Source organism: Narcine bancroftii, chromosome 2 (genome assembly GCF_036971445.1).
Source record: "Narcine bancroftii isolate sNarBan1 chromosome 2, sNarBan1.hap1, whole genome shotgun sequence".
Lineage (NCBI taxonomy): Eukaryota > Metazoa > Chordata > Chondrichthyes > Torpediniformes > Narcinidae > Narcine > Narcine bancroftii.
This window is the reverse complement of record NC_091470.1, coordinates 370,835,031-370,847,086: the sequence shown is the minus strand read 5'-3', so window position 1 is coordinate 370,847,086 and position 12,056 is coordinate 370,835,031. Positions and strand designations below refer to the sequence as shown.

Below are 12,056 nucleotides of genomic sequence, written 5' to 3'. Positions count from 1 at the left end.
TGCTCATCGTGTAGAGTCACCATTGTGATGTTCAGCAATAGGAAGGGGGGCAGAGGTCATTCACCAGGACGTTGCAGGGACGGGAGTGGTTGAGTTATAGGGAGAGGTTGGAGACACTGGGTCTGTATTCCCTGGAGCGAAGAAGGCTGAGGCATGATTTTAGAGGTATATAAAATCATGAGGGGTGTGGATAAAGTGGATGCTAACCACCTTTTTCCCAGAGTAGATGGTTTTAGAACTAGAGGGCATAGGTTTAAGGAGAGAGGTGAAAGAGGGACCTTTTCACTCAGAAGGGGCTCTGTATCTGGAACGACCTGCCAGAGGAAGCTGTAGAAGTGAGCTCAGTTGAAACATTCAGAACAAACATTTGGATTGATATATGGATAGGGAACCAATGGACAGGCAAATGGAACTAGCCCAGAACGTCAACTTGGTCAGCATAGACCGGATGGGCTGAAAGGTCTGCTCCATTCTGTATGTCTGAGCGAGTGAATATTCATATTTACATTATTTGATCTCTCCTTGATTCTCCCGACCATCAAATTTTTTTAAAAAGCCTTTGCAGAGTAAATGAAACTAGGCATTTCATTTTAAAAGATGGGAACTGTGTCCCAGTAGGAGTGCAGAAACTCGTCAGCCACGAACTTGGGGCTGGCTTGCTCCTTCCCACGTGACCCTCCTTTCTTTCCAAATTCTTTTTTTATGTACAGTACAGCCGCTGGTATCTGGCACCTATGGGGGATTGGTGGATGCTGGATAAATGTATTTTCTGGTTACTTGAGACTCACTCTTACAATGCCTGACTAATACCCTTGCATTAAGAATAAATAGTTTAAAAGACAAAAATACTCTACTGTACTTGCACTAAACAAACTTCACCTGCATGAATATATAAACCTTAAAGCATTTTACTTTATTTTCAGACACATTGTTTGAAAACATTTAACCATCGCTGCATCTGCAGGTTCCTCCCCCTCCACAGAGCTGCCCAAAAGACAAACAATAACATTATAGATAATTAACTCCTCATCCCTCAAGTTTACAGATAAAACCTCCTTACTAAGCAGAGATAAGGAGACACTTTAAGAGAGTCACCCCAATGGCGAGCGGCATCAACCAGCTCTTCATCCTGAGCGACGCTATTGCTGTTTTCACAACTTGATTCAAACATCTGCCTCGAGCAAAGCAGGACCAAGGCGTTCCGCTGGCTGAATTTTTCTCCCATCTTCACCAAAGGTTTATGTGTTATTTCAGAGAACATTTACTTTTACAATTTTACACTTGCATATCTTTTACCTATTATTTAATTCTTATTTATTTTAATTTTTTAAATGCATTTTCCTTTTTTTTGCCAGTTGCTTGTGTCAACTGGTTGCTTGAATTCTGGATACCAGGGATTTTACAGTACTGTACATAGTTAAATATGCATCTTCTGTTTTAAAACTGGAATTTGGGCCTATCTTAACAATGCCCATTTTATTGGGGGAAAGAATATTGTTAATGTTTTTGTTTTCTTACTGGACAGATGCAGGATAAAGGCAAAGCTTTGCTCTACCAAGCCAAGGTAGGTTGGAAGGTTGGAAGGCCAGAACCAAGGTTTTCAATCAGAAAATGTGCCCTTTGATGTATTTAGGCTGTGTTTCATTCTGTCTCCTAGATGTGTTAGTGGGGGCGTTCTTTCTGGGAGGTTGGCATGTAGTATTGGTTACAATTGAACACATGTCCATTTTAGTGATTTGACCATCAAACATTACAGTACAGAAACCAGCCCTTTGGTCCTTTTAAGCTGTGCCAGACCCTCCATACTCCTCCCATCCATTACCTGTCCAAATTTTTCATCAATACTAAAATTGAGCCCGCATTCACCATTTCAGCCGGCAGTTCGGTCCACATTCCCACCACTCTGGATGACAAAATTCCCCCTAATATTCCCCCTAAATGTCTCCCCTTTCACTCATAACCCATGTCCTCTGGTTTGTATCTCACCTACCCGTAGTAGGAAAAGCCTATCTACATCTAGATAGAATACATCTAGATGTACATCTAGATGTAGAATATATCTACATCTAGATATCTACAATAGAAAAGTTGCCTTTTTGCTTCCCTGCTGTTACCTGACAATTGAGTAGACCTCTCATTGGAAAACCAACTATATTGCCCATGTATGGTTTTAATTAAACTTTTTCGCTCCATCTCTTAGCCTCCATATGACTGGAGCAGAAATCAGCTGTTCAGTCGATTTGATTTGATTGAGTCTGCCCCACCATTTAATCATGAGCTGATCTATTCTCCCACTCCGCCTCACTGCCCGGCCTTCTCCCCATAATCTTTGGTGCCCTGACACATCAAGAACCTGTCAGTCTATACCTTCAATGCACTCAGTGAGCTGTACACATGGCCCTCAACCTAACCAGTTCCTCTGACCTTGTGCAGGAGGAGTTTGCTGGATATGATTTTGAAAACCGTCTCCACGTGCGCATCCATACTGCTTTAGCGTCGCTGAAAGAAGTTGTTCCACAGTGACGTTTGCCAAACAGAAATCCTCTTCAGTGCACGTACGACTGAACTCCAAGCAACCTCAGCACTTTATGCTGTAAAATACGGCAAAGTGGTCGGCCAGAACCAAGGAAGGCTTCATTAGTGTGCAGAATATCTTTGAACGTGTCAGAACTGTTTCGCCGGCAAGTGTGAGATGCTTTCATATAAACGGGAGGTGGGCTGAGGGGATTCCAAGCGGTATCTAGTGGCCTTTCTTGTTGTAACCCACTCTGATAACTGCACGGCCCAGTTTACACCCAATTCTCGCACTTATCCAGATTAATGAAGTACTGAGCCCATTCATATCACTGGCACTGTCGGCCTGGTTGTGATAACAGGTCAGGACTGAAGGAGGATTCGTGGCTTTTGCCGATCACAGGCCGAGTTAACAGCCATGGAATTGACAATGATGGCCATACTTTTTGTTGCACTAATTTTATTTATATTTTGCTGCGATTTTATGCCATTGTTATTTTCAAATGTGTAAAATATTGGTAGCACTTTTTTAATTCCCTTTTGTACCAGACCCAAAGACCACCAGCAGCTAGGAACTTGAGCTCATTCCTGCTCAGGGTCAGAGTTAATAATGAGTGAAAGGTGCAGACTTTTCGAAAACCTCTGAAAACCCACTACACCAAGGAGTTATTTGATCTGTGTTGGCATTCCCTTAAATACATCTGGATACCTCCATTGTGAATCAGATGTCAATTGTGGAATTGCTGCGTTTTTAAAGAATCACTCTAGAAAAACAGGGTAATGAGTAAATGCAACTAACTGCCTTGTTGCATCTCAGTGTCAAGTTATCTCCTTTCCTCATTGGTTGTGTCACATTAAATTTATTTTTTTAATCTGCACACAGGGAAAAACTAAATGTGCCATTATCTGAGGCACATGAGCCATTGAATAAGAGCACGTAGCATATCACTTGGATGTAGATACCACTCAGAAATACCACCGTAATTGGTTTCAAATATTTTTTTATATTCATGATACCCGAGGCATGGTTAACAGCAGTAAGACCTGCGAGCGTCGTCCCCGAATGGTTGAGCTTCTTGTACCTTGCAGCAACCATGTGTGGATTGCCTGGCAGCCAGGAGTGTTGAGTGCGTCAAGCTTCTCCCTTTCCTGGAGCTCTTGATTCCTTCCTGTGATGTCAATCGACAGGCATTTCTGTACCACGCCCGAATGGCCGGTGGGCTTGGCACACACTCTGGAACTCTAGGGCGAAACCACAAATGGTTGCTTGGTTGCCCCGTTTGAATTTAATCTCAAATCTGTGGTCCTGCTTTACCAAGCTCCAAGAAGTCCCCTTTACATACACAGTGTTGTGTAATTCTGTAGTGTGGCTGGATTCTTTTTGTTTGAAGGGTAGAATGAAATAACTAATGTTTTTGACCTCTCTTTTCTTGAGTAATATAGTGTGGATCTTTCCATGTCCATATACTGGAGTGTTAGTAACATTTGGCTGTGGCGCACAATAGCTCAGGGGAACTTTAAGAAAAAGTAGTTAATGACCTGAGTCTTGTAAATACCCCAAGAGTTGGTGGCTTTGCCTAACACTTGTGTAAACAGAGGAACATTTGCTTGTCTTGCAATTACAGATGAACTAGTCGGGGAACATCAAACACGAGTGTTTTCTGCCTGGTCGTCCCACTGTCATTGTGAAGTTCTTTGAGACTGAGTGTTGAGAACTGGGTCTGTTCATTGTGTACTTGAGTGGAAATGTGGATGGCAAAATCTGTCCCTGTAGTTTTGACTCTATGTAGAACTGCTGTTACCCACCTGCATTAAACAAAATGACCTGACGTGACTAATATTTTTAGTTTTTATACCAGGAAAGGTAAACGTTCATCGTACTGCACAGTAAATGTCCAATAATCTGACATGGGACAAGGTCTGGACGTTTAGTGTTGAACTGGCAGATTTTCTGGACTATTGAATGTTTTTCTGATCCCACACACTTTGAATTTAATTTTTTTCACAGTACAAGGACAACTCCGAGAAAACTCGTGTTTCGGGGAGTGCAGTAAAGCAGGGCTCCGTTGAAAATGCAAGAAATAGGAGCAGGAGGATGCCGACGAGCCTGCTCTGTCATTCAATGGCATCACGGCTGATCTGACTGCGGACTCCGCTCCACCTACCTCCCACATTTCCCCAGAACCCGCAATTCTTCAACTATTCAAACACCTCTCAATTTATAAATACATTCAATGAGGCAGCCTCCACAGCTTACTTGGGCAGAGAATTCCACAGATTCATCGCCCTCATGGTTCCTCCACATCTCCGTCCTAATGAATAACATAGGAATCGGCTCGCAAAGATGGATTCTGATCCGCGTGCATTTACCATATATACTGATCATTGGAGGTTTGATCGAGTTTGGCTTAAAGATGATTCCAAAACTTTTGACTAAAATGTTATCAGGTCCACGTCAACATATAAAAGTCCTGAAAGTAGTGTTGTTATAACATATGTGTGCTTTAAGGCACGATGCGATTACAGAGCCAGCGACCCAGGTTCAAATTCAGTGCTGTCTTTAAGGAGTTTGTACGTTCTCCCCGTGTTGATGTTTTCCGCAGGTGCTCTGGTTTCCTCCCACTCTTCAAAATGTATGGAAGTATAGGTTAATTGGGTGGCACAGGTCAGAATTGGCTTCTCCCGTGCGATCAATAAAATTTAAGTTTAAATTTTATTTGTGAACTAATGCAGATAATGTGTGTGTATTATACAGGTTTCGGCCTTAACTTCCAGTGAACATTTCTGTTATTGTTTTGAGAATTTAAAATGTCACAACACTCAGGGTTGCTGGCGAGAGCGGCTTCAGTGGGTTGCCCTCTGCTGGGAAGTGAAGCTCGTGGGTTGTTTTGTGAATGACTGCGTTCACGGTATTGAAGACACGAGTCCAGTACTGCACCACAGACGAAAGCTGCGTACAGTGTACTTGAACGAGGTCTTTGAACACTATGGTCCCGGAATGCTGCTTTGGATATACACGACAATCTGTTGTCATGTACACAACTACAATGTCCAGATGCACCAATTCTTTTCTTACTGCACCCAACCAGATACAGATGTATATCAAACAATAACAGAAATTACTGTAATATGCCATGAAACGTATAAAAAAAATAATAAAAGGAAGGTAAATATTGGTGCAAAAAAAGTGGTGTTTCAGAAAGACAGACAAATCTTTTGGGTGGTCCTGGAGTAGCTTAGGGTTGGTGTAGATCAGGGAAGTTTAAACCCTGAGAATTGTAAGGGTTTAAAAAGACTTCTTGAACCCAGAGGTACTGGACTTCCTGATGCTACCTTCAGGCAGAAATACGGGGGAGATTGTGATGGGGGTCCCTCACAATGTTGGCTGACTTCATCAGGCAGTCCCTCATAGAGGTCAATGGATGGGAGATCAGTGCCTGTGACGGTCTTGGTTTGGTTTGCCATTTTCTACAGCCTTGTTTACTTCCCAGAGTGCACCTGTAGAAGTTTGATGGGAGTATTCCAGCCATTCTGAACCTTTCTTCTCCTATGGCCTCCTTCCCTGTGAAGCAGTCAAGTTTTTGGACTTCCATTGGCTACTACTTTTTATGATTTCAGTCCACGGCCCCTTTAAATGTGCTGTGGCCCCCAGGGGGCCATACGGCCTGCGTTTAGAATGGCTGGAGTATTCAACAACATGCTGAATCACCTTAGAAGGTAGACTTGTTAGTTGCCTTGATGTGCTGGCTGCAGGAGAGGTCCTCCGATAGGAGGATGCCCAGGGATTCAAAGGACCTTGCCCTCTCTGCTGTTGTCCCATCATTGTGGACAGGTGTATGGTCCCTCTTGCATAATGTTCTTCATGTTAAGGTTTGCTGCCATGGCAGCTTCTGACAAGTTATGAAATGTTTTCTTAGTTTGGATCCATAGATTCAAGATTCCTTTTTTTTGTAATAATATAAAACGTAATATTACACACAGTTGCCTTCTGCCTGCCATAAGGTAGACAGTCTCCTTTCGTATTGCCCACCACCCCCAACAGAACAAGAGAAAAAGAAAGAAAATACAATGTCCCTTCAGTCACTGAATGTTTGTGGATTTGCCTCCTGCCCTTCCGCAACCTCTGCAGCCACACAGACTACTATTCAATCCATCGGCAACCTGACCTCCAGATCCAAACCTCCGGCACGATCAGGAAGCCTTCAGCGGCTGAGGCTTCAGTGGGAGCCCTTCTTGCCCTCAGCACTTCCTTGAATCCCGTCTCTGATACCTGGATCACGTGAGCCAGGCTCCAGCAGCCCGTGTGGCTCCCCTGACTGCAAGTTGTCGGCAGCCTGTGTGGGTCTCTTAGCCACTGAACCTCTCGTTGGTCCGCTGCCGTGCTCATCAGCCTGTCAGGTCGTCTCCTCTGCTTGTTCTCGACGGAGAGTGTTCTCCCCATTTCTGGTGCCCTGCGCTGGACAATTGCTCCCCAGGAGTCTCCAACCACTCGTGACCTCTGCCAAGCACAGTTGCCGCAGTTGGTTTTGACACTATTTGGATTGAGTCGAAGGATCAGCTTTCAGAAGTATTTGGGTATGTCATTTCACTAGAGAAAGGCATTGACCCAGAATGTCAAATCTTTTTCTCTCTCCACAGATGATACGTGCTGTGCTCAGGTTGAGTTATGGAATTCCGAAGGAAGGGGTCAGTGCGCTGAAGCAGAAAGCGCATTCAGTGGAGAGAGCAGGCGGCCTTGTGGCTTTCCTCCTGCATAACGAGGTCTTTTAAAGCTAGAGCTGGGGTTGCAAAAAATGTGATTAAAATGCAAATATAAAATGCCGAAACCACTCAGCTTCTGAGGAAACGATTCAGTGACCTTGTTCTCTCCATGGCTGCTGATCGGTCTGCACAGACCTACAAACTGCTCGTCTTTTTTAATTTTTAACAATTAATTCAGGGGATGTTGGCTCCCCAGGGTGAGCTAACATTTAATTGCCAATTTCTAATTGCCCTTGAGAAGCTGGTGGGGAGGTTAAACCACAGGTGTTCCCACAACACTGCTAGGGAGGGAGTGTGAGACTCACGACACGGTGATTGGGAAGTACTCCCAAGTCAGGTGTGTGTGTGTATGGCTCCAAGGGGGATGGTGTACGGGGAGGTATTCCCAAGTCAGGTGTGTGTGTGTATGGCTCCAAGGGGGATGGTGTACGGGGAGGTATTCCCAAGTCAGGTGAGTGTGTGTGTGGCTGTGAGTGTGTGTGTGGCTCCAAGGGGGATGGTGTACGATGTACTCCCAAGTCAGGTGAGTGAGTGTGTGTGTGTGTGGGTCCAAAGGGGATGGTGTACGGGGATGTACTCCCAAGGCCTTCGATAAGGTCCCACATAAACGACTGCCATGCAAAATCAAGGCTCATGGGATTAGGGGCAAGGTATTGATGTGGATGAGAACTGGCTGGCAGATAGAAGGCAGAGTTGGGATAAACGGCTCATTTTCTGAGTGGCAGGTGGTGACCAGTGGGGTGCCACAGGGATCTGTACTGGGACCCCAGCTGTTCACAATTTACATTAATGATCTAGATGAGGGGATTGGATGTAATATCTCCAAATTTGCAGACGACACAAAGCTAGGAGGGGTTGTGTGCACGGAAGAGGGGGTCAGGAAGCTCCAGTGTGATTTGGATAAATTGGGGGACTGGGTAGATACATGGCAAATGCACAACAATGTGGATAAATGTGAGGTTATCCACTTTGGTAATACAAACCGGAGGGCAGATTACTATTTGAATGGCAATAGATTAAGAGATGGGGAAGTGCAGAGAGACCTAGGGATTCTTGTGCACCAGTCACTGAAGGCGAGCATGCAGGTACAGCAGGCGGTTCAAAAGGCAAATGGTATGTTGGCCTTCATATCAAGAGGGTTTGAGTATAGAAACAAGGATACCTTACTGCAGTTGTACAGAGCCTTGGTGAGACCCCACCTGGAGTATTGTGTGCAGTTTTGGTCACCTTATCTAAGGAAGGATGTTCTTGCAATGGAGGGAGTGCAGAGCGATTCACCAGGCTGATACCTGGAATGGCAGGAATAACTTATGAGGAAAGATTGCGCAAATTGGGATTGTACTCGCTGGAGTTTAGAAGATTGAGAGGGGATCTCATAGAGACATAAAATTCTGGCAGGACTGGACAGAATGGATGCGGAAGGGATGTTTCCAATGGTGGGGGAGTCCAGAACCCGGGGCCATGGTTTGAGGATAATAGGCAAACCATTTTGGACCAAGATGAGGAGGAATTTCTTGACCCAGAGGGTGTTGAATCAGAGGAATTCATTGCCATAGAGGGCAGTAGAGGCAGGTTCATTGAATATATTTAAGAGGGAATTAAGATATATTTCTTCAGTATAAGGGAATTAGGGGTTACGGAGAGAAGGTGGGGAAGGGGTACTGAACTTTAAGATCAGCCATGATCTCATTGAATGGCAGAGCAGCCTCGAAGGGCCAAATGACCTACTCCTGCTCCTATCTTCTAGGTGTGTGTGTGGCTCCAAGGGGGATGGTGTACGGGGATGTACTCCCAAGTCAGGTGAGTGTGACTCCAAGGGGGATGGTGTCCGCTCACCCTTCCAGCTGGTGGAGGTGGTGGGTTTGAAAGTCCTGGCCACTTGCTGCAATGCCACCTTTTTTCAGCTATGCCCATTCCCCCCCCCCCCCCACCCAGGACTCTGCTCAAAGTTTATGGGCCCCCTTCCATGTGAAGCAGGCAAGTTTTGATTTCTTCTGTACTTCCCTCCTACCTACCACAATAAATATTTGCTAGGTGAAAAGAAAACAAGGGTTTTAAAGGTACTGTTGCTGTAGCCCCTGGTTTTGGGGGGTGGGGGTCCCTTAGGACTCCTGTTGAGAATGACTACCGTAGATGGTACAACCCGCAGCTTCGGTAAGTGGGTGGGGGAGTGAGTGGTGAATTTCAAGTGGGCTGCTGTGCCCTTGCAAAACACTGGAGGAACTTGGCAGGTCAAGCAGCATCAGTGGGAATAAAGAATGACCAACGTTTTGGTTTGGATCTTGATCAAGAACTCACTGAGTTCCTCCAGTAGGTTGTTTTTGCTCCAAATTCCAGCAATTGTATCCCCAGGCTGCTGTGTCCTGGGTGGCTTTGAACTTCCGGAGTGTTGATGAAGCTGCCCTCACCAAGGCAAGTTGAGACTGTCCCATCACACTCCTGACCTAAGCCATTTTGTTTCCTGGAACTAAACTTTATTCAGAATAAAAGATATAAAGTCTTTTTGCTCTATGCATTTCATTACTATACAAGGTAGTGCTAACCATTAATTAAATGCCATAGCACTATAATTGATGTGACTCCATGGGGCTGTACCCCCTCTCCCCGCCTGTCTCAGTCCCTCAATGTCTGGTAGCAGAAGGACCCTGGGTGGTGATCCTACCCCACAGGGCAGGCAAGTGCCTATAGCAATTTTTTAAAAAAATTTAAATGTACAGCATGGTAACAGGCCCTTTCGGCCCACAAGTCCGTACCACCCAATTAACCTACAACCTCTGGTACAATTCAAATGGTGGGAGGAAACAGGATCCCCCAGAGAAAATCCATGCAGACACAGGGAGAATATACAGACTCCTTACAGACAGTGTGGGATTCAAACCCAAGTCCCGATTGCTGGTGCTATAACAGTGTTGCACTATCCACACCAGCCATGCTGACCTATGTGCAAAATTTAGGCAGGTGCCCTGCCCTACCTTGATGAAGGGCTCAAGCCCAAAATGTCAGTTTTGTATCTTTATCTTGGCTATGTTTGATCTGCTGAGTTTCTCCACGGGCAGATCAAAGGGCGGGTGATACCTTCCAGCAGTTCTGGATGTCTGTCTGTGTGCATTCCTGGGAACAGCCTGTAAATGAGCATCCTCTGTAACGCTGCTGTAGGGGATGATCTGTGACAGGGACCCTCGAATTGTTCTCTGTGCGCTTAGCAAATTCAGTTGGCAGTGATGTGGGCGACCGTCTCCTTCCCACTGAGTTGCCTCAAGGGGAACATGCGTGATATTGCGATTGTAAAGGAGGATTTGGTGAGGAGGGTCCCTCTCACTCCCAGATCAGCCAGGTCCTGCTGCTTATCTAGGAGTTCTGGTGAAGAGCCAGTTTCCTAGATGCTGTGGACAGTTTTCTCAGGGAACCATCTCACAGTATGCATTGGGTTGATGATACTCCGTGCTGACCATTGCCAGATGGTCAGGTGTTTATTGGGAAGGACGGGCAACAGGGGAGTGACCAACTGCCGAGGCCGTTGGGTGGTGCCGGGGATCAGTGGAGCTTCAGCACAGTGGTACTTGGTGCCCTCATTACTGTGGAAGAGATGTGGATGATGGACAGGCTTCGGGGAGTTACTGCCTCTGACTTACTCTCATTCCTGTTTCTGGGCAATGGCCAGAGGCATTTTAATTTGTATTGAATGTGATAGTATGCTGGTCAGGCAGGCTGTATGTGGGAGTGAGGTAGATTTCCTTGATCCCCTCCATTGGGCTGCTCTGCTGTGAACACTCTCTGAGTGTCAACTACACTGAAGTCTACTCCTGTCTTTGAAGGGAGTTTTGTGCATGCCTCTCACTGTTCCTCAAACCCCATGGTCATGTCGCCACCCAGTCTTGCCCCTGCCCTTCCTCTCTTCCCCTACCAGTTCCCTGCCACTCCCCCTTCCTTCCCCATCTCTTTCTCCCCGCTGCCCCCTTTCCCCCCTGCTCCCTTTCCTTCCTCTCCCTCCTTCCTCGCTCCCTCTTCTTCTCCCTGCCCCTTCCTCTCTCCCTCCCCACTCCTTCCTCTGACCATCTTCCTTCCCCGCCCCTTCCTTCCACCTTCCCCTGCCCCTTCCGCTCTCTCCTTTCCCACCCCTTCTTTCCTCCCTCTCCCTCCTTCCCCCACCCCTTCTTTCCTTCCTCTCCCTCCTTCCCCCTCCCTCCCCTTCCCCCTCCCTCCTTCCCTTGCCCCTTCCTCCCTCTTCCCTCCCCTTCCTTCCTTCCTCCCTCTCCTCCCCTGCCCTTCTTCCCTCCCTCTCCCTCCTTCCCCTTTCTTCTTCCCTCCCTCTCCCTCCTTCCCCTTCCTTCCCACCCTCTCCTTCCCTCCCTCTCCCTCCTTCCCTCCCTCTCCCACCTTCCCCTTCCTTCTTCCCTCCCTCTCCCTCCTTCCCTCCCTCTCCCTCCTTCCCTCCCTCTCCCTCCTTCCCTCCCTCTCCCTCCTTCCCCTCCCTCTCCCTCCTTCCCCTCCCTCTCCCTCCTTCCCCTCCCTCTCCCTCCTTCCCCTCCCTCTCCCTCCTTCCCCTTCCTCCTTCCCTCCCTCTCCCTCCTTCCCCTTCCTTCCCTCCCTCTCCCTCCTTCCCCTTCCTTCCCTCCCTCTCCCTCCCCCTTCCTTCCCTCCCTCTCCCTCCTTCCCTCCCTCTCCCTCCTTCCCTCCCTCTCCCTCCCTCTCCCTCCTGACCTCCCTCTCCCTCCTTCCCTCCCTTTCCCTCCTTCCCCTTCCTTCCCTCCCTCTCCCTCTTTCCCTCCCTCTCCCTCCTT

General features: G+C 47.0%; 1 protein-coding gene across 3 annotated transcripts in view; it reads left to right on the top strand.

Moving 5' to 3' along the window:
• ttc39c (tetratricopeptide repeat domain 39C) overlaps positions 1 to 4,343 on the top strand; it is a 62,322-nt gene extending 57,979 nt beyond the window's left edge. For all 3 annotated transcript variants that reach the window (XM_069922597.1, XM_069922599.1, XM_069922598.1), the window contains 2 exons: positions 1,526 to 1,564; positions 2,434 to 4,343. In XM_069922597.1, the coding sequence (XP_069778698.1) occupies positions 1,526 to 1,564; positions 2,434 to 2,523 (129 nt within the window). In that variant the 3' untranslated portion in view covers positions 2,524 to 4,343. The remainder of the gene's footprint in view (positions 1 to 1,525; positions 1,565 to 2,433) is intronic.
• The last annotated feature ends 7,713 nt before the right edge of the window (positions 4,344 to 12,056 follow it).